Raw genomic sequence first — 20,656 nt, forward strand, 5'->3', positions numbered from 1 at the left:
GCTTCTCGCTCTTTCTCGGACGGATAAACGAATTATCCTAATTTTCCGTCTTGCCAACCGTCCTCCATACGCCCGCGTGAAATATGGAAGTAGGAAAGAGAGATATCGATCGCGATCAAATAGAATTATTGGGAAGAGTCGATCTTATATCCTTTGACGATAATTTAATTGGAAAGTATTATTATTAGAATTGTGATGTAACGATAAATGATAAAGGATCGATGGATATTTGGTTATTTTTCATGGCGATGAGAGAGGGAAGAAAGAGAAAAGGAGAGGAAGTGGAAAAAGCGCGACGATTGATCTTCTCCTCCTCCTCCTCCCTGTTCGACTAGATAGATGGTTATTCTCGATCATGGCCGATCTACCAAGGGAAATGGAATTTTGCGAAACTATCATCCGTTTTCACCGCGACCGATTTGTAATCATTAAAGGATATTCGAGCGAATAACGAAACCGAAATTCGAGCTATTCCTAATGTTCCCCTAACGTCAACTGGTAGACGTTTCCAAAAATGTAAAAATATTCCAACACTGGCTTGGAGTATGCGTGATTCGAAAAATGTTTGGGATTTCGAACGGCGTAAATTCGCCCAATCCAAATATGAGTAACTGCAAAGTAGTTTGGGAATCAACGGTCATGGATCACCCCTCGCCCCTCGAGCGCCGACCACTCCGAGGATATTGGACCGAAGAAACTGGAACAACGAAGTCGAAAAGCAACGAGGTCGTTGTACGTATCCAGGAAAAATATCGGGTCGCTGGGCCACGCCTCGCAAGGCCACGGCTGCTGTTGGATCATTCCCAGCAGGACATCTGCATTGGTAAAATACTTCTCCTCCGAAATTCTCGATTACGCGTAACGAAAACTCACCGATTTATTCTTCCAAATCCGGAAACACTTTGTCCGATCAAAATAACGTTATACCACTCGTGGTCAAATGGACAGTCGTTGATCTATTGCCTTGGAATACGTTAGAATTTTTGAATTCGTCTCTTATTTGATGCATCGCAGATTGTATTTTTATTGCTCTTACTAAGTTTTCTTTTTTTTTTTCCTTTTTTTTTTTTTCTGTTAAAATACGTAAAACAGAAGCTGGAACGTGCGAATAGAGGAGAATTAGAATTCGAGTAGCTGTATGTGAAAGTAATTTTAATTATATATCGGGCGGGCTTTGATTCGAGAGAAAAGTAGAACGAAGCGTATTTTATTGATAGCTCTTTGTGCCTTTGTGGATTGTTAGATAAAAAAAAAAGGGGGGGGGGAGTAATGCGTGAAACTGTTATAATTAAAAAGTTGTGGAAAATCTCATCCATTTCGGGTTCGGATGTTTAAACGCCGTATCGATCGAGTATACGCGTGTATTCACTTTTTGAAGAGAGGGAATTGAAACGCGTGCATCGATTTCGTAATGAAACGAGGCACATAAAGAAGAGGTTATTCCAAGAGTCAAATGACGAGCTTTGTTACGAGCTCGTTCAGTTTCGCGGTTGACACTCGATCGTTCGATTTTTATTTTTTAACCGAATTATCTTTCGAATTACCACTTGTGCACGCGTATTTATAAAATTAATAAATTCATCTTGATCTATCATTTCATTTCCCCTTATCTTGCCCTTATCTGATCCGATTCTAAATTGTTCGAACGAAAATATGCGACGTGTTGTTTATTATTATATCGAGAGATGCTGATAATCGAGTCAAACTTCTTCATTCGCACTCGATAATTCTGTTCTAACGAACCTCTTTAATTATCGACAAAACAAGAGGTCGTTGATCAAGTAACCGAAGCTTGAATTCCTTCGGCGTTTGAAACGTCGTTCAGCCACCCAGCTCCGCACCACTTTACCGTTAAATATTAAACAGCAACGAGATGCAAACACAATGAAAGCATCTTCGTCTACCAAAAGCAGTCGCTTGGAATTAGTCATTAGCCGAGACTAACGCAAAATCTAAAGGCAAACCTATTCGTCCTCGACTCGTATACTCGCTTTGGCATCACCTCGCATAACGAAATTCATGCCCGAAGCAAAATTAATTAAATCCTGTAAATTGGCTCGAGAAATATCGTATTAAATTTTACGTGTTGACTATTGTTCGATCCATAATGCATTTTGTATAACATATTTTATCGATGGAATTATAACGAATAAGATCGATAAATTTGCGCAAGATCGCATAGATCTTGAAGCTTCTTCAGATTAATTATTTAACGGCAATCGTTCTTGACCAACTACGAGGTCGGTGGTCCAAAAGGTCACGATGAAAAATTGATGTGCCAACAAGAATAATTGATAGAAATCGGTTGCATCTTCGTGCGATTGTGGATTAAATCGATCCGGAATTGAAACGAGCGATAAAGCTTTTTATGATTATCAATTGAGCAAAGGACTCGCTCAAACCACTCATACGTGACTGAAATTACGGTGATAGGAACGATTCGCGAGAAATAAATTAAATCTCTAAGGACGAATTTACATCGAATCCGTGTTTTTAGAAAAGATCATAAATTTTGAGGAGAAGGTATGAAATATGATAATGAAATTTTTAACTTACACGATTACGATTTATTTAATCCATTTCAAAATATAATTTGAATATAATTTTATTTTATTTACGATTTGGAAAAGATTTAAAGTTTTGAGCATTATTTTGAAAAAAAAAAAAGTGTTTAAACGAGATCGTAATATGTATGAAATGATGAAATCAAATGTCGGAATTACGAGATCCACGTAAAAGTATATCCGCTGTGTACGCTTGAAACTTAATAATATAGAGGATAATGAAAATTTCAAGCTAACATACCTGGTTAAAGAAGTAATAATTAATGCACGGTTATTATAATCTTAACGTTTGCAAACTGATGATCCACACTTCTCTCATAAAAAAAGATTTCCGATTCGAACGAAAACAGATTATTGAACGTAATTCAAAAGTTGTATTAAAGTCGATTTTACAATATTCTCGCTTTATATTACGATAAATTTATTAAGCGAATTGATCGAATAACCTAGATTATTCGTATTTATAATTATAAATATATTGTGATATAAATTGTAGTTCCATAAATCGAGAATTCGTAAAATTGATATACTTTTGAATATTCGCGATTCGTTTAACCACTTTGCACATGTTTCCCTCTTTTCAACACGCAACACTTTGTTTAACTGATGACGTTTCGTGAAACGCATCGATCTTTTATAAACTTTTGAGTACCAAGACCCAACCAATCGGGAGACGTTCTTAAATATCTCTTGTGTGATTGGTGCGCTGCTGCTACCAAAATATTTCACATTCGAAGAAAAGTCGTAGAAAATCTTCCTTGCTTACTTATTCGCAAAAAAAAAAAATAATAGTTTTTATCTTTATTATACTTGAAATTTTTAAACAAATTGATGAAATAACTTTGGGGATTCGTATATTATAAATTTATTGAAAACTTTACACGAGAATAATAAAAATAAAACTATTTATTTTGCGAATAAATAAGCAAGAAAAATTTTGTAGCAGCAACGCACCAATCACATAAGAGATATTTAAGGATACGTCCTGATTGGTTGAGCCTTGGTACTCAAAAGTTTATAAAAGATCGACATTTTTCGTGAAACGTCAGTTCAGTAATAGAATGTTGGGTGTTGAAAAGAGAGAAATATGTGTAAAATATTTGTATCGAGTGCTTAAATGAATCGCGAATATTCTAAAGTGTATTAATTTTATAAGTTCTCGTTTCACGAAACAACAATTTATATCACAATGTATTTATAATAGTATTTATAAATTATATTATATTATTCCAATTAGTTTAAAAACTGTAAAAGAGAATATAGATAAAATTATTTATTTTGCGAATAAATAAGCAAGAAAAATTTTGGTAGCAGCAATCACATGAGAGATATTTAAGAATATGTCCTGATTGGTTGAGCCTCGGTACTCAAAAGTTTATAAAAGATAGACATTTTTCATGAAATGTCAATTGAATAAAGTGTTGCGCGTTGAAAAGTGAGAAGTGCTTAAATGAATCGCGAATATTTAAAAGTATATTAATTTTATAAATTCCCGTTTTATGGAAAAACAATTTATATCACAATGTATTTGTATAATATATATAAATCATATATATTAATCCAATTAGCTTAAAAATTGTAAAAGAGAATAAAGATAAAATTATTTATTTTGCGAATAAATAAACAAGTAAAATTTCGTGTGACTTTTCTTTAAATGCGAAATATTTCTATAGTAGCAGTGCACCAATCACATGAGAAATATTTAAGGATATATCTTGATTGGTTGGTTCTTGGTATCCAAAAGTTTATAAAAAATCGACATTTTTTTCGTGAAACGTCTATTGAATAGAATATTGCGTATTGAAAAATGGGAAATGAATGCAAAATACTTAAATGAATCGCGAATATTTAAAAGTATATTAATTTTATAAATTCTAGTTTCATGAAACAACAATTGTATATCACGATGTATTTGTAATATACCTGTATATGTATAAATTTGTAATCACCTATATAATTCCAATTAGTTCAAAAACTGTAAAAGAGAATATAAATAAAATTTTTTTTTATTTTGCGAATAAATAAGCAAGAAAAATTTTGGTAGCAGCAACGCACCAATCACATGAGAGATATTTAAGGATATGTCCTGATTGGTTGAGCCTCGGTACCCAAAAGTTTATAAAAGATCGACATTTTTTCGTGAAACGTCATTTGAATAGAATGTTCCGTATTGAAAAGTGAGAAACGAGTTCAAAATGTTTAAATGAATCGCGAATATTTGAAAGTGTGTTAATTTTATAAATTCTAGTTTCATGAAACAATAATTGTATATCACGATGTATTTGTAATATACAAATCACCTATATTATTCCAATTAGTTTAAAAATTGTAAAAGAGAATAAAGATAAAACTATTTATCTTGCGAATAAATAAGCAAGAAATATTCTTTGTGATTTTTCTTCAAATACGAAATATTTTAGTAGCAGCAGTGCACCAATCACATGAGAAATATTTAAAGATATATCTTGATTGGTTGGTTCTTGGTATCCAAAAGTTTATAAAAAATGAACATTTTTTCATGAAACGTCTATTGAATAGAATATTGAAAAATGTGAAATGAATGCAAAATACTTAAATGAATCGCGAATATTTAAAAGTATATTAATTTTATAAATTCTCTCGTTTTATGGAAAAACAATTATCACAAAGTATTTGTGTAATACATATAAATATATTAATCCAATTAGCTTAAAAATTTTAAAAGGGAATAAAGATAAAATTATTTATTTCACGAATAAATAAGCAAGAAAGATTCCTTACAACTTTTCTTTAAGTGCGAAATATTTTAGTAGCAGCAGTGCACCAATCCCGTGAGAGATATTTAAGAACGTGTCCTGATTGGTTGGGCCTTGGTACCCAAAAGTTTATAAAAGATCGACATTTTTTCGTGAAACGTCAGTTGAATAGAATGTTGCATATTGAAAAGTGAGAAACGAGTTCAAAATGTTTAAATGAATCGCGAATATTTGAAAGTGTGGTAATTTTATAAATTCTCGTTTCATGAAACAACAATTATATATCTCGATGTATTTGTAATATACAAATCACCTATATTAATCCAATTAGCTTAAAAATTGTAAAAGAGAATAAAGATAAAACTATTTATTTTGCGAATAAATAAGCAAGAAAGATTCCTTGTGACTTTTGTTCAAATACGAAATATTTTAGTAGCAGCAGTGCACCAATCCCGTGAGAGATATTTAAGAACGTGTCCTGATTGGTTGGGCCTTGGTACCCAAAAGTTTATAAAAGATCGACATTTTTTCGTGAAACGTCAGTTGAATAGAATGTTCCGTATTGAAAAGTGAGAAACGAGTTCAAAATGTTTAAATGAATCGCGAATATTTGAAAGTGTGGTAATTTTTTAAATTCTAGTTTCATGAAACAACATTTGTATATCACGATGTATTTGTAATATACAAATCACCTATACAATTCCAATTAGTTCAAAAACTGTAAAAGAGAATATAAATAAAAGTTTTTTTTATTTTGCGAATAAATAATCAAGAAAAATTTTGGTAGCAGCAACGCACCAATCACATGAGAGATATTTAAGGATATGTCCTGATTGGTTGAGCCTCGGTACCCAAAAGTTTATAAAAGATCGACATTTTTTCGTGAAACGTCATTTGAATAGAATGTTCCGTATTGAAAAGTGAGAAACGAGTTCAAAATGTTTAAATGAATCGCGAATATTTGAAAGTGTGTTAATTTTATAAATTCTAGTTTCATGAAACAATAATTGTATATCACGATGTATTTGTAATATACAAATCACCTATATTATTCCAATTAGTTTAAAAATTGTAAAAGAGAATAAAGATAAAACTATTTATCTTGCGAATAAATAAGCAAGAAATATTCCTTGTGATTTTTCTTCAAATACGAAATATTTTAGTAGCAGCAGTGCACCAATCACATGAGAAATATTTAAAGATATATCTTGATTGGTTGGTTCTTGGTATCCAAAAGTTTATAAAAAATGAACATTTTTTCATGAAACGTCTATTGAATAGAATATTGAAAAATGTGAAATGAATGCAAAATACTTAAATGAATCGCGAATATTTAAAAGTATATTAATTTTATAAATTTTCGTTTTATGGAACAATTGTATATCATGATGTATTTATAATATACAAATATACCTATACCTCACCTATATTATTCCAATTAGTTTAAAAACTGTAAAAGAGAATATAAATAAAAGTTTTTTCTATTTTGCGAATGAATAAGTAAGAAAAATTTTGGTAGCAGCAATGCACCAATCACATGAGAGATATTTAAAGATATGTCCTGATTGGTTGAGCCTCGGTACTCAAAAGTTTATAAAAGATCGACATTTTTCGTGAAGTGTCAATTGAACAAAGTGTTGCGCAATGAAAAGTGGGAAGCGAGTGAAAAGTGCTTAAATGAATCGCGAATATTTAAAAGTATATTAATTTTATAAATTCTCTCGTTTTATGGAAAAACAATTATCACAAAATATTTGTATAATACATATAAATCATATATATTAATCCAATTAGCTTAAAAATTTTAAAAGAGAATAAAGATAAAATTATTTATTTCATGAATAAATAAGCAAGAAAGATTCCTTACAACTTTTCTTTCAGTGCGAAATATTTTAGTAGCAGCAGTGCACCAATCCCATGAGAGATATTTAAGAACGTGTCCTGATTGGTTGGGCCTTGGTACCCAAAAGTTTATAAAAGATCGACATTTTTTCGTGAAACGTCAGTTGAATAGAATGTTCCGTATTGAAAAGTGAGAAACGAGTTCAAAATGTTTAAATGAATCGCGAATATTTGAAAGTGTGTTAATTTTATAAATTCTAGTTTCATGAAACAATAATTGTATATCACGATGTATTTGTAATATACAAATCACCTATATTATTCCAATTAGTTTAAAAATTGTAAAAGAGAATAAAGATAAAACTATTTATTTTGCGAATAAATAAGCAAGAAAGATTCCTTGTGACTTTCCTTCAAATGCGAAATATTTAGCAACAGTGCACAAATCACATGAGAAATATTTAAAGATATATCTTGATTGGTTAGTTCTTGGTATCCAAAACTTTATAAAAAATCAACATTTTTTCGTGAAACGTCTATTGAATAGAATATTGAAAAATGCAAAATACTTAAATGAATCGTGAATATTTAAAAATGTGTTAATTTCATAAATTCTCGTTTCATGGAACAATAATTTATATCACAATATATTTATAATATAGTATTTATAAATTATAGTATATTATTCCAATTAGTTTAAAAAACTTTAAAAGAAAATATAGATAATGCTATTTATTTTGTGAATAAGTAAGCAAGAAAGATTCCTTACAACTTTTCTCTAAGTGCGAAATATTTTAGTAGCAGCAGTGCACCAATCACATAAGAAATATTTAGGAATATATCCTGATTGGTTGGTTCTTGGTACCCAAAAGTTTATAAAAAATCGACATTTTTTCGTGAAACGTCATTTGAATAGATTGTTCTGTATTGAAAAGTGAGAAACGAGCTCAAAATGTTTAAATGAATCGCGAATATTTAAAAGTGTGTTAATTTTATAAATTCTAGTTTCATGAAACAACAATTGTATATCACAATGTATTTGTAATATACAAATCACCTATATTATTCCAATTAGTTTAAAAACTGTAAAAGAGAATATGAATAAAACTTTATTTTGCGAATAAATAAGCAAGAAAAATTTTGGTAGCAGCAACGCACCAATCACATGAGAGATATTTAGGGATATGTCCTGATTGGTTAAGCCTCGCTACTCAAGAGTTTATAAAAGATCGACATTTTTCGTGAAGTGTCAATTGAACAAAGTGTTGCGCATTGAAAAGTGGGAAGCGAGTGAAAAGTGCTTAAATGAATCGCGAATATTTAAAAGTATATTAATTTTATAAATTCTCTCGTTTTATGGAAAAACAATTATCACAAAGTATTTGTGTAATACATATAAATATATTAATCCAATTAGCTTAAAAATTTTAAAAGGGAATAAAGATAAAATTATTTATTTCACGAATAAATAAGCAAGAAAGATTCCCTACAACTTTTCTTTAAGTGCGAAATATTTTAGTAGCAGCAGTGCACCAATCCCGTGAGAGATATTTAAGAACGTGTCCTGATTGGTTGGGCCTTGGTACCCAAAAGTTTATAAAAGATCGACATTTTTTCGTGAAACGTCAGTTGAATAGAATGTTGCATATTGAAAAGTGAGAAACGAGTTCAAAATGTTTAAATGAATCGCGAATATTTGAAAGTGTGGTAATTTTATAAATTCTCGTTTCATGAAACAACAATTATATATCTCGATGTATTTGTAATATACAAATCACCTATATTATTCCAATTAGTTTAAAAATTGTAAAAGAGAATAAAGATAAAACTATTTATTTTGCGAATAAATAAGCAAGAAAGATTCCTTGTGACTTTTGTTCAAATACGAAATATTTTAGTAGCAGCAGTGCACCAATCCCGTGAGAGATATTTAAGAACGTGTCCTGATTGGTTGGGCCTTGATACCGATAAGTTTATAAAAGATCGACATTCTTCATAAAACGTTAGTTGGACAGAATTCATTGTGCGTTGAAAAGGGAGAGAAGTGTGTATAACATATGTTTGTATCGAGTGCTTGGATAAATCACGAATATTTATTAAGACGTCAAAGAGAAGGGATAAGAAAGGATGAGACGCCTAAAGAAGAGGTAAGCTAAGGTTTTTGAAAAAGAAAAATTGAAAATATTTTATCCAACGTGTTATAGAATAGCATTTATCGTATTATAGATTAAAATAAACGCATTTTAAGTTTCGTTTTTATTTTGAGAAGCTGTCTATGAACGTTTGAATAAGTAAATTGCTTAAGTAAGAAATCATAGCTGTAACAATGATGTGCTAGGAGAACGAATCTTTTTAGTCAAAGTGAAACGCAAGCGTATACATTGATTGAAGTAGTACTTCCGCTTACTTGACTCGAGCAGTTATACAAGAGACGCGCTCGTGAGAGAACGTTAAAGTCACGTCGCGGTAATTCGGAGTGTTATTTAGCTTAATCGGCGGTTTTTCTATTATTAGTAAAATTATTTTTCCTTTTTTTAAATCGTTAATTGTGTTTAAAAATATATCTTATTGCGTTTGATTGAAAAAAAAAAAAAACAAAAGTATTAGTCTTTCATATGCATGGAGAACAATCGGTATTTTATTGTGCAAACATTATAATTGCATATATATAGAATAAATAAGAAAATAGAGACAAAGGTAACAAAATAAGTCGTATAAATCGTAAAAAGTCTCGTGCATTTTATAGCCTCTCGCTTCAGAAACTTTCTATTCTTAGTTATATTTCGAAACATGGTTAAGAAAATATATTTCAAATAATGCATCCTTGTACCTTTGTTTCATACATTCTTTACAAGAATATACGGATCACGGATTTGGCAATTCAAATTTGAAAACAAACGATTCAATTCCGAGTTATTAGCGACAATATGTAACTATTTTTAAGAAAATATCGATCTTAACCTTAAAAATCCATCGATATATTTGCCACAGCTTAGCTTACGAAATTTTTCGGTAGGCTAGAGCGTGCCAATCAGGTGAAAGATATTTAAAGGCGTGTTCTGATTGGCGCGTTTGGATCGCGTTCTTTTCCGAACAAAAATCTTTAATTTGCACAATAGATGGCGACAAGTATTGCATTTGATACACGATTCGGAAATTCAGTTTTAATAAATTATTCGCGATTGTGTATCTAGATACAGAATATATAAAGAGTCAATATTGTAGATGATATTACGTATATCGATTTGGCGTCAATGTCGGTAGAAAGATGACAAAGAGTAAACGACTCGATCGACGCGACAAAAACTCATTGTGAACGCGACCGAGTGGCAATGGAGGTTAGAGGAGCGAGTGTACGGAGCGCGCAGCAACATTTTTCGTGGTGACATAGCGAAGAAATTCAGGGGCATCGGGAGCTTCACATGGGAGGGTTTTGGAGGCTGAGTAGTAGGGAGCTTGCGCCTAGCCAGGCCGACAGGTTCGAGCTTGCGAGGTTTCGAGCAGCAGCCAGTCGCCGGCTGCCGGGCCACGACCTCGCATCTCGTCTGGTTTTGCTCCCCTTTCCGTGTCGAAACATCGAAAGCCACGCTTCTCCCATCGTGTCTCAAAGTGTCGCGAATTTTAACAACACCCACTCGACATCTCGATACTCATAATTTTATCCTTCGGTTTTTCCCCTTCTCCTCCCAAGAAATAGTGCCGAATAGTTGCAAAGTGACGAACGAACTCGTTTCGTTCGATCGTAAAGTTAATTGGCGAAAACAAAACAAAAGATTATCTCGGGCAACAGTGCGAGAGTGATATCGAGCAGTGTTATCGATTAGTTTCGTTCGAAGTGTCGTACGGTAAGTTTCGCGGCAAGTTCTTCGTTGAAACCAGTCGTGCTCGTTTCGGCATGGCGAATGGGTGATAAACACGAGACTCCCGATCCGCCGCAGCTCGACGGTGTCTTTCAACAACGGGGGAGGAACCATGTGAGGCTACGACCATGAGGGTGAGTAATGACCATGATTTTACATCTTTGTTCACGCGTGTTTCGTACGATTAAGATATCGCGACGCTTTATCCTCGACGCGAGTCTTCTCGAGTCGAGTAGAAATGTAAGGAGGGGGGAATAGTTAGGTTAGGCGATAGCTGGACGAAATGTCAGCACGAATTTTCTGTATTACCGCGTTTGCTCTGTACGTTGCCGTTTAAGCCCACCCGTTGCGCGCGCTGATTTATCGCGCGCTGAACGAGCCACGCAGCTTTGGTCTGTAATTATTTTCACGTGACTCTTGTCAGGATTAAACTCTCGCCCCCGATAGAACGTGTTTTTGCGCTACCCTCGTGTTACCCGCGTGTTGGTTCGACCATCGATTTATTCGTTTTTTTTTTTTTCTTTTTCGTTTTTAATGGCGGATAAGGATATTAAGATTTACAGAGATTTCGTTAATTTTGCAAATTGCGTTTCTTCTCTTGTTTTTTTTTTTTTTTCAAAGTATCGAATGAATTATCCTCGGAATTAAATTACGAGGATATTATTGTGCGAGGAAATTTTCTTCGAAACTTTGATAAACGCTGTTCTCGAACTTGATGGCAGTCGTGTTGGGATTTTAAATCGTAAAAGTTGCGGGATCTCGATAAACATTGGAAAAGTAAGGAAGTTTTTGAAAGCGCGGAAATTAGTTCATTATATCAACGTCATAAATTGAGCTTCCTCGGGCTATATATTTCCGACGAGGTTTTCTTTAAAATATTCTTAGTCTTTCGCGATCCTTACGTACGAGATTTTCGAGAATAATATCGAAAAAGGCTTCCTAAAATCGTTATACGTCGTTTATAATAGGTTTACAAGAATTCATCAAGGATAGAGTAACTGGTATTTAAATTTATTACGGTAATGAAACATGGTGATTTTACGGTAAAGACGTATTTTATTATTGCACCAAATGTAATGTAAACTCTGTGGCAGGGAACACAGTATTCGTGGTATAATATCTAGCTAGCATTCATTGTATATGCACTTACAAAGTTTATTACGGGAACTTTGATATCTCGTTCGTTACGGTAACCAGATCCAGCCGGTAATACACGCGTAATCTTCATATACCTCATATTATATATTTAATCTTATTTCCATTTATTAGGATCGCAATCGAAATCTTCGATCGAGATTCTTCAGAATAGTTTTAATTGGGTAGAGATGAAACTAAAGGCGGAGCGAGAAATCGAATCCTCGAAACGCGTATTTGCGAGGTAAACAAAGTTTTGCCGGATCGATTAAATCTGTGATGAGATAGCGGTCGCTTAATTGGTGTTTTCCTAAGGAAAATAGAGGAATCGATTGGGGGAGGGGGTGGAAGGGTGGTATCTAGGGAATTTTCGCGTAATTTCTGGAAGGCGCATCGTCTTGAACTTGTCTTGGAAACGAACGTAGGCGCGACCGGCCACGGCTGGCAAATTAATCCTCGTTATCGATCGACCAGACGCGATCCGTCTGCGGCTTTTGTTTCCGGCCGGCGAGTCGGGCGACGAGAAAACCGAAATCTCGCCTCTCTTGATCCGACACAGCTAATTCCGCCGAATAATCTCGCAAAAAGTTTCTCCATCCCTCGGGACTTGACCGAGTCTAACGGGAGAAATTGAACGACGAGGAGAAAAATCTGTAAATTACGAACAATTTGTCCGAGGGGGTGTAATTAGTCGATGGTACATCTTTTCCTCGTTTTCCTTATCTCGATTGCAAAGTTCTTTTATTCCCAGTTCCTCATAACTTTTCGCAGTTTGAGAAGTTTGGTCGTGACGAGCGTTCATTGTTGGTTGAGTGAAAAAAAAAAAAAAAAAAAAAAATTGGAACGATGGAACGTGATCCGCGACGAGATTAAAACGTAAATCTAATTCGAGAATTAAACAGGGAAGAGATAGGGAAAATTCGATCGAGTTTGCCTTTAACAACTTTAATGATAATCCGCGAAATATTTATTATTAGAAACCGAGCAACAGGGATATTGCTCGATACGCGCGTAAAGCAAATTGGATATTTGATATTAATGCGTGTTTGCATCTAATAGAGGCGTAATACGCGTGATAGATACGAGTTTCGCTATGTCTTTAACGACGCGTGAATACTATCGATCTTTCTCGGACAAATTTCGATTCGAGTGAAAATAACGCGTACGATCGTAACAATCGCGATACAGATGTATCATAATCGGTAATCGTAATAATAGTTTGCGATCAGCTCGGAACAAAAGTGGAGTATTATTGGTCCGGTAATCAATTATTGCAAGTTTATCCTTTATATATATATATACGCGTTCGTTAATTGTAAATTCTGTATTACGTTTAATCAGGTTGATGTAATCCATGTATCACGTATAATTGTATAATACCCTTTCTAGAATCTACTCGGTAGGTATTCGCGACGAGTATGAAACCGACGTAATCTCTTCGAATATAATCCAAAAGGATTATAATTTCGTAGATAGTAAAAGAAAGCAAAGAGGATAATTTAATTAAATTCTAATCTCGACACGTTGGAAAAGTGTTTCCAAGCGTTTTTAGCGTTTTCCGTTTTTCTTTTTTTCAAGCGTGGAGGCCAAAGTTTATAAAAATCTAATCCCAACGTATTAAAAAGTTTTCAAAGCTTGAGGAAAAACTTGGTGCGCCGTCTTCTTCTCAGTTCACTGACTGACTCGCCCTCTATCGCTAAGTACCATACAAAACGCTTAAAACGGCTCCTCAACTTATCTTTACTACCAAATTTAATCGATAGACAAAACCGCGATGGAGGCTCTCGGTTCGCTGACTCGGGCTCCCAAGTTTCCGGTTTGGGACAAGTTCTTTCCGAGTTTCGTTTACCGAGGAGGAAACTCCGATAGATTAACAATCATCCTTGTTCCCCGCCCTCCTCGTTACTTTTAATCGAAAGATCGCGCGGTTAACGATCGGACGAGATACTTTTCGAAACTTTTCAACCACGAGAGAGAGAGAGAGAGAGAGAGACGCCTAACTCGAACGATGGATTTTTCGTGCGCGCTCGTTTTCATTTCGACAAAATTTTCGCGGTGGATAGCGAGAAAACGAGATGAGGAACGGTGGCCGTGAACGAGAGTGGAAGGGGAAGGGGGAGATAGTGGTAACCTTGCTCGAAACACGACCAAGAAATTCAATTGCGTTATTTCTCGTTTACGAGAACGAGACAACCTCGCCTCGGATCTCTCGCGCAACTCATTTCGAACAATTTTCTTGTACGCCCGTAAACTCGTGGCTGGCTCCGGGCTAACCGTAAATATTCCTAGATACGAGAATATATAGCCGACGAGACCGCGACACTGTTTTCTTTGATACTCGAATTCGCCCACGAATTCTTTCGCGTAGGAGAAATCGTGAAAATATTCGAGTCGAACTTTGATTATTCGAAGAGATATTAAGTAAAAGTTAATCGCGTTTCGCAATTGCTAGATAAATTCGAATTTATGGATTATAAAAATTTATAATCCTGATGGGATGGTAAAGTACGCTTATATTTCGTTTGGTTACCGTATGATCGTGATATGAAATTAGAGAACGAAAGAGGAGGGGGGAAAGTACGGCGAAGAAAATTCTCGCGTTTCGTTTCATCGAGACGAAAATTGCGTTCGTATTTTCCTCTGTGACACCAGCTTTTGTGACAGTTCCATTGAGCGGAGTACGTCGCGGATTTGAATGAAAGAATCGCGTCATTTTCCTCCCTTTGTACTATCATTTCACCGTTCTCCGCCATTCGAAAATCCATCAATTATTTATAGCAGTGACAAAGGAGATCAACCGCTCGAATTTATCGCCCCGTGGTGACGAAATTTTAATTCTAGAAAGATCGATAGACGATGTAATAACTTTTTCGTTCGTTAAAAATTTTTTTCAAAGCTCGAAGAATTTATTCAATTTCGAAAATCGTACGCGTGCGTTATAATAAATTTTCGCCCTGATTGTCGCACAAATTTCGCGACAGAGCTCGATTTCCCGTTCTTGTTCATCCTCGTGTTCCACGAACGGCGATCAATCACCGCGATAATTAACGATGCCCGTTTCTAATTATCCATGTCCTCGTCGATTCGTGCTCTCCATTCGATCGAACCATCGAACGCGCTCTCCATCTTGAATCCATTGTCGCGAATCACCGCTCTTTTTAATCGATTTAACGATCTTTTTTTCTCCTTTTTTTCTTTTTTTTTTTTTCGTATATTTAAGCTCGAAATAGCGTTTCCCACCGTTTATTGGAAAAAATGTAACGACGAACGATTTCGATGGGAAATAATTCTCGTTAGAGATCGTTGACTTTTTCCTTTTTCCTCCTCTTCCTTTTTCATTTGGAATTCGATGCAAAAGGAAAAGGCGCAGCTAACGGCACGTGGAAATTTGAATTTCAAGCGCAGATATCACGTTGATGCGCACGCGTTAGTAAATAACGCCGCGCCACTGCAAGCACATTTGCATTTTTATTGTAATAGTCGGGGAATTCGTAAGACTCGCTAACTTTTCAGACATTCGTTCGTCGATATTTAAAGGAAGGTGGGAGAAAATAACGACGAGGAGGGGAAAGGAGGACGCGAATCGACAAACGTGTTTTCCGCGGGGGAGAACGGAAAATTCGCGTTTTTTTCATAATCCTCTTACATTTTCAGTTTAACCGGGTCGACGGAAATTATAGGGTTGTTGTATTCACGCTTGTCCATCCCGAGCGAAACACGGCGAAAGCGCAGTTATGGCGAATGGAAAAATAAATCGAAACCCTGTGACAAACATTGACGGAACTGGGTGGTAGATAAATAACAATTATCCGCTTATGGAAAATACCACCCCCCCCCTCTCTCTCTCTCTCTCTTCATTTTCTACGTTAAAACGTGCGTCACGATATCGAGTACGATATACACACATATTAGCGTGGACGTTGTTAATAACGTTAGGACACGTTGTCGAGTAACGTTTATTCGTTCGGTGTTGACCGACGGCGAGTATCCTCGCTGAAAATTATCGTTCTCGGGCAAACATTTGGAAATCTCTGGATGTTTATTAAAATCGTAATGCCGCGAAACGTTTGTCGACGAGGGGGGAGGAGGTTTTAAAATTTCATATATTCGTAAATAATATTAAAATTACCAGTCGTTCTCGATCGATAAGGATAATCGAAAGGATACGTCGACGTGTATTTAATCCACGTGGAAAAGATAATCGAATTATCGAAAGAGGGCCCGATCACTTTTCCCGGATCTGCATATTTAATGCAATCGATGCCGATCGATTGAAAAAGTGGAGGAGGACGATACCTGGTTGGTGACCGGTCGTAGAACGCGCGAAAACTTTTGGAATATTGGCGTTACAAGGCGAGTCGTGCGCCGACTGTGGAATATTTGAATTCATGGCAATCGGATCCGATGGAAAAGTTCAACGTGACCTCGAACTTTCTCCCTGGTTATCGTCGTCGAAAACGTGAAAGGAAACGAAGAAGAACGTGTCCTCGACGCGAAGGATGATATCTCGTTCCGAATTAGCGAGCATTAAAAACTGGTCAAAGTTTTTCACGTTATATCCTTTCCAATTTTTATATACACTCTGATCGATGTTACTCGTTCGAAAACTCGGACGAAAAGTTACGATTCAGGTTACGTATTCGATTCTTCTGAGGAAGTCGAATGTCCTCACGTTGGATTTTTAATCCTTTGCACTCGTATTATATATTTAACAAGGTTATCGGAATTTTATTTCTCATATTCCATCAAAATGAAAAATATTATTTTCCTAATATATTATAAGTTAACTTGTCGTTTGAGTAGAGAACATTTGAGAGTATACAAATTTTTATCCGCATCTCAATTCCTTTTTCCAAAGTTTAAAAAAATAGATGAAACTAATTCCTAAATTAGAAAGAACACGTAAGACGCACAGGAATAAACGCTTCGATATTCCCTTCGGAAAACACAACCTTGTATTACGATAACGATCAAATATATAAAAAGAGCGAATCGTGGAAAGACCAAATAAATGATACAATATTGAAAAAACTTTACATTTTATAGTTGTACGATATCGTTCAAAACAGTCCCCAATATGTAATCCTGGTTTGGACGTCCATGTATATATCGTATCGTGTTAATTTCGAGGGGGAGAAGCGAGCACTGTGAATAAGCATCGCCTTTCGTTTCCCTTCTGCTCAAAATCGACCTCGACGAGAGTCGAAGAAGATCGAAACAAGAGGAAAATTACATTCGAGTCGATCTCTAATCTCGATAGAGGGAAATTTCGAAACGAAAGGGATTCGACCGCGTGGAAAAACGCGAGGGCTACGTGACGCGTTTCCCTGAGGAGGAGGATCGAGGAGGGTGGAAGTAAGTGGCGGGATAAATAAAAGCGAGGGGAGGAGATGTTTGCGTAATATATGAAAATTTCGAAGGCAGCCTCTCCCGGGGGTGGAAGGAAAGTAGGAGGAAAAAGTGGCAGGCGGCGTGGATGGAGAGAAGAGATTGAATACGGGTGGAAAGAATGGAGAGGCGGGGTCGGTGAATTTCTTCGTAGCGTTCGGTCTCCGCTTCTTTCCAAACTTGTTTCTTATTTATTCATGGAAACGGTGGTGTATCGCGCGCGATGGAAAAAAGATTTTTCGTCGCATCGCGTCGTTATGGAAATCCATTACACGAGTGTTGTAACGACGGATTTTCGCGCCCGATTCCACATTGGAATTTCGATCTCTCTGATTTCGTGTACTTTTTTTTTTATTTTATTTTCCAACGTCTTTCGTTGGAAACAATTTTATTTTACCGCTTTATTTTTTTTTCCCCCGTTTCGTTTCGTTCGGTATCGTCGAGAGTTTATTTCATTACGTTCGAACGAATGCTGGACAGAAATGGGGGAAGAAATGGGAGGGAAATTGTCGATTTTCTGGTTAGAGGACGATAGAGATGGTCGGTCAATATTGAAAAAAACGAAATCGCTCGTTTTATATCGAAAATTGTATCGGGATTCGAAGATAGTCGGGATTAAAACGGGCGTTGTATAGGCGCCGCTTTGGGCCCGGCCAAAGAGATGCAAGAGATATCTTTATTTTTCGAACAAAAATATACGTTACACGGCAATGTAATTCCACGTTTAATACGCGACAGTATAATTATTCCGTGGAGAGTTTTAATCGTGTAATTACAAAGGGTCGTTCGTAATTCTTCTCAGAGACGGGAAAATATCTTGCGAGCCCCTCCCCTCCCCTCCCCTCCCCTCCCCTCCCCGACTCAATTATTTTCGCTGCCTCGTGTTTCCCCCCCCCTCCCCCTCCCCCCTCCCTCCCATTTTTGCGAGGAGAAAGAAAATTCAGAACAAACGCAAAACTGTGGGGTGGGATACATCCGGTTCCGGATGTAATAACACTCGAAATCTAGCTAGAGAAACCGAGTATCAACCGGTGACGAAAACTTTCTTTCGTTCGAAGAAAAATGCTCTCGAAACTTGGATCTCCTTTTACTCCTCTCTCGTTTACTTAAGAAAGTAGCTACTTGGAGAGCTGCCGGTCGAAGGGAAATTAATCCCCGAAAAAAAAAAAAAAAGGAAATTCGGATCGGTTGGAAAGCAAAGTGGAGGAGACACACCCTCCCCCATCGAGATTCGCGTCACGTCGACCGGCTTGATTCCGCGAAACGATGGAAAAGTCGGTAAAGTATGAATAATATCGCGGCGAAGGAGGAGAAGGGCGCCTTAGCAACTTTACGTTGGGTCGAAGCAGGGGAACCATCCATTACGGATCATTATCGAGCCTTGATTTATAATCCCCTTCGAGCGGCTAAGATCTGGGATCAGCTTTCGCCGCTTTATCACACAACCCGTGTAAATCCGTCCGCTTAAACGCGTCCTTTTCGTGCACCAAGATACCTCGAAATTTTCCATATATACCTCTTCTCGCCAATTTCTCCAATTCTTCTCCCCCGTATATCGTTCGAAACGGATTGGTTTTCCTTCGTTTCTCGTTCGAACGAAAATTTCATTCCCAATGTGTCTTAGATACGCGTCGTCGTTATTTCTCTTCGTGAGTTGCACGTAGTTTTAACGAGTTGTTTGCAGATTGGAAAAAAAGAGAGAGGAAGGGAGGAAGTTGAACGATACGAGACTGAAGTTTATTTTTTCGCGTTCTCGCTCTGTTTCCTAGCTACACCGATGAATTTTCAAAATGGAAACGTGTTTCATAAAACTGTACATTCCTTCGTACAAGAGTATAAATGAAAATACAGAATGTAGAATCCTCTTTAAAACGCGGTATTTCGTGGAATATTCAGGACGTATCTGGTAGTTTTTTTTTTTTTTTTTTTTTTTTTTTTTAGTATCATTGTCACGTTTGTTTCTGCAAAACAAAAAAACAAAAAAAAAAAAAAAAAAGAAGAACACGCGAACGAAGCAACGCGTTATAACGCCATCCCATTCATTTTTGTTTAAATGAAAATTATTTCGTTATAAAGTTAGCGACGCTGTTGCTCGCCTCCTCCCTTCTTACTTTCCCCCCGATATTCCGAATTATTTTGCTTATTTTGCCTCGTTACTGGGCGAGATTAATAATCCTTCGCGATCGGCATATCGGTGATCATTTGTCAACGCATCGATTAATCATCCTCTGAAAATAGATTAACATATTATGCTTCTAATACCGCGGTATTAGCCGTTGTAATTTATCGCTCGATATCCTAAATCTGTGATGTTTGAAATAACATCGATCGACGATGAAATAACTCCGGCCAGAGTTGTTCAAATTTATCTAATAAGATAATGCAAAATTTTCGTATTATAAATTAGGAAGAAATTGTTCCGATTGTCGCATCATCGTTGATCGAGAATCGATCTCTTTCTCGCGAGAAAATTGAACGTGTGGAAATATTTATTTCGCCTGGCTCGACGAACGATATGATAAATCCTGACGGGGCATTCGTCTTCGACGGAGGAATTTTCCTTGGAGGACCAATCCGACACATTCCTTTCCGTTATGAACGCTTTCAACGATTTCCACCGAAACGTACGTATTCCCTTTAATCTCGCTTCAAGCAAAATTTCATAATCGAGAAAAGAAAAAAAAAGAAAAGAAAAAGAAAGAAACGTTCCGGATTGGAAATCGAGCGACTTTGAATTATTACGAAATTATCTCTCGGATACGGGTCAATTTTCGCGAGTCGAGCATTCCGATTTCGAACAAGCAAACGTAAATCGTGGAATACGAGGGGCGAGCTTGTGTATTACCTGGACGGTTATTATTCTCTGTTATTTCCACCGTAGAAAGTAGAATAGAGCGAAAATGGGACGACGGTGAGTGGAGGTGCGAGTTAATGGAAAGACTACTTCGTTTTCAATTCGAATTTAAATCCACGTTTAAAACACAAACGGTGTACTTTTCGAAAATATCAAATACAAGGTATCTCATAATTTTATCGCGATTTCCAACTACGCGTTTCCACTTTTAATTTTTACCGCACGCTCGTGTATATTTAATTACGCGCGAAACGATTCGATAATTTTCAGTTCGGGATC

At 36.1% G+C, this 20,656-nt stretch overlaps 1 protein-coding gene across 1 annotated transcript in view; it reads left to right on the forward strand.

Annotated features, from left to right (window-relative positions):
• Window positions 1–10,650: 10,650 nt before the first annotated feature.
• LOC100870734 (dipeptidase 1) overlaps window positions 10,651–20,656 on the forward strand; it is a 72,370-nt gene continuing 62,364 nt past the window's right edge. Inside the window, exon 1 of the mRNA XM_086908573.1 lies at window positions 10,651–11,135. Coding sequence (XP_086764699.1) covers window positions 11,130–11,135 — 6 coding nt within the window. The 5' untranslated portion in view covers window positions 10,651–11,129. The remainder of the gene's footprint in view (window positions 11,136–20,656) is intronic.

The sequence above is a fragment of the Apis florea genome, unplaced genomic scaffold, assembly GCF_048593485.1.
Source record: "Apis florea isolate Af1SG1 unplaced genomic scaffold, ASM4859348v1 contig_1767_pilon, whole genome shotgun sequence".
Lineage (NCBI taxonomy): Eukaryota > Metazoa > Arthropoda > Insecta > Hymenoptera > Apidae > Apis > Apis florea.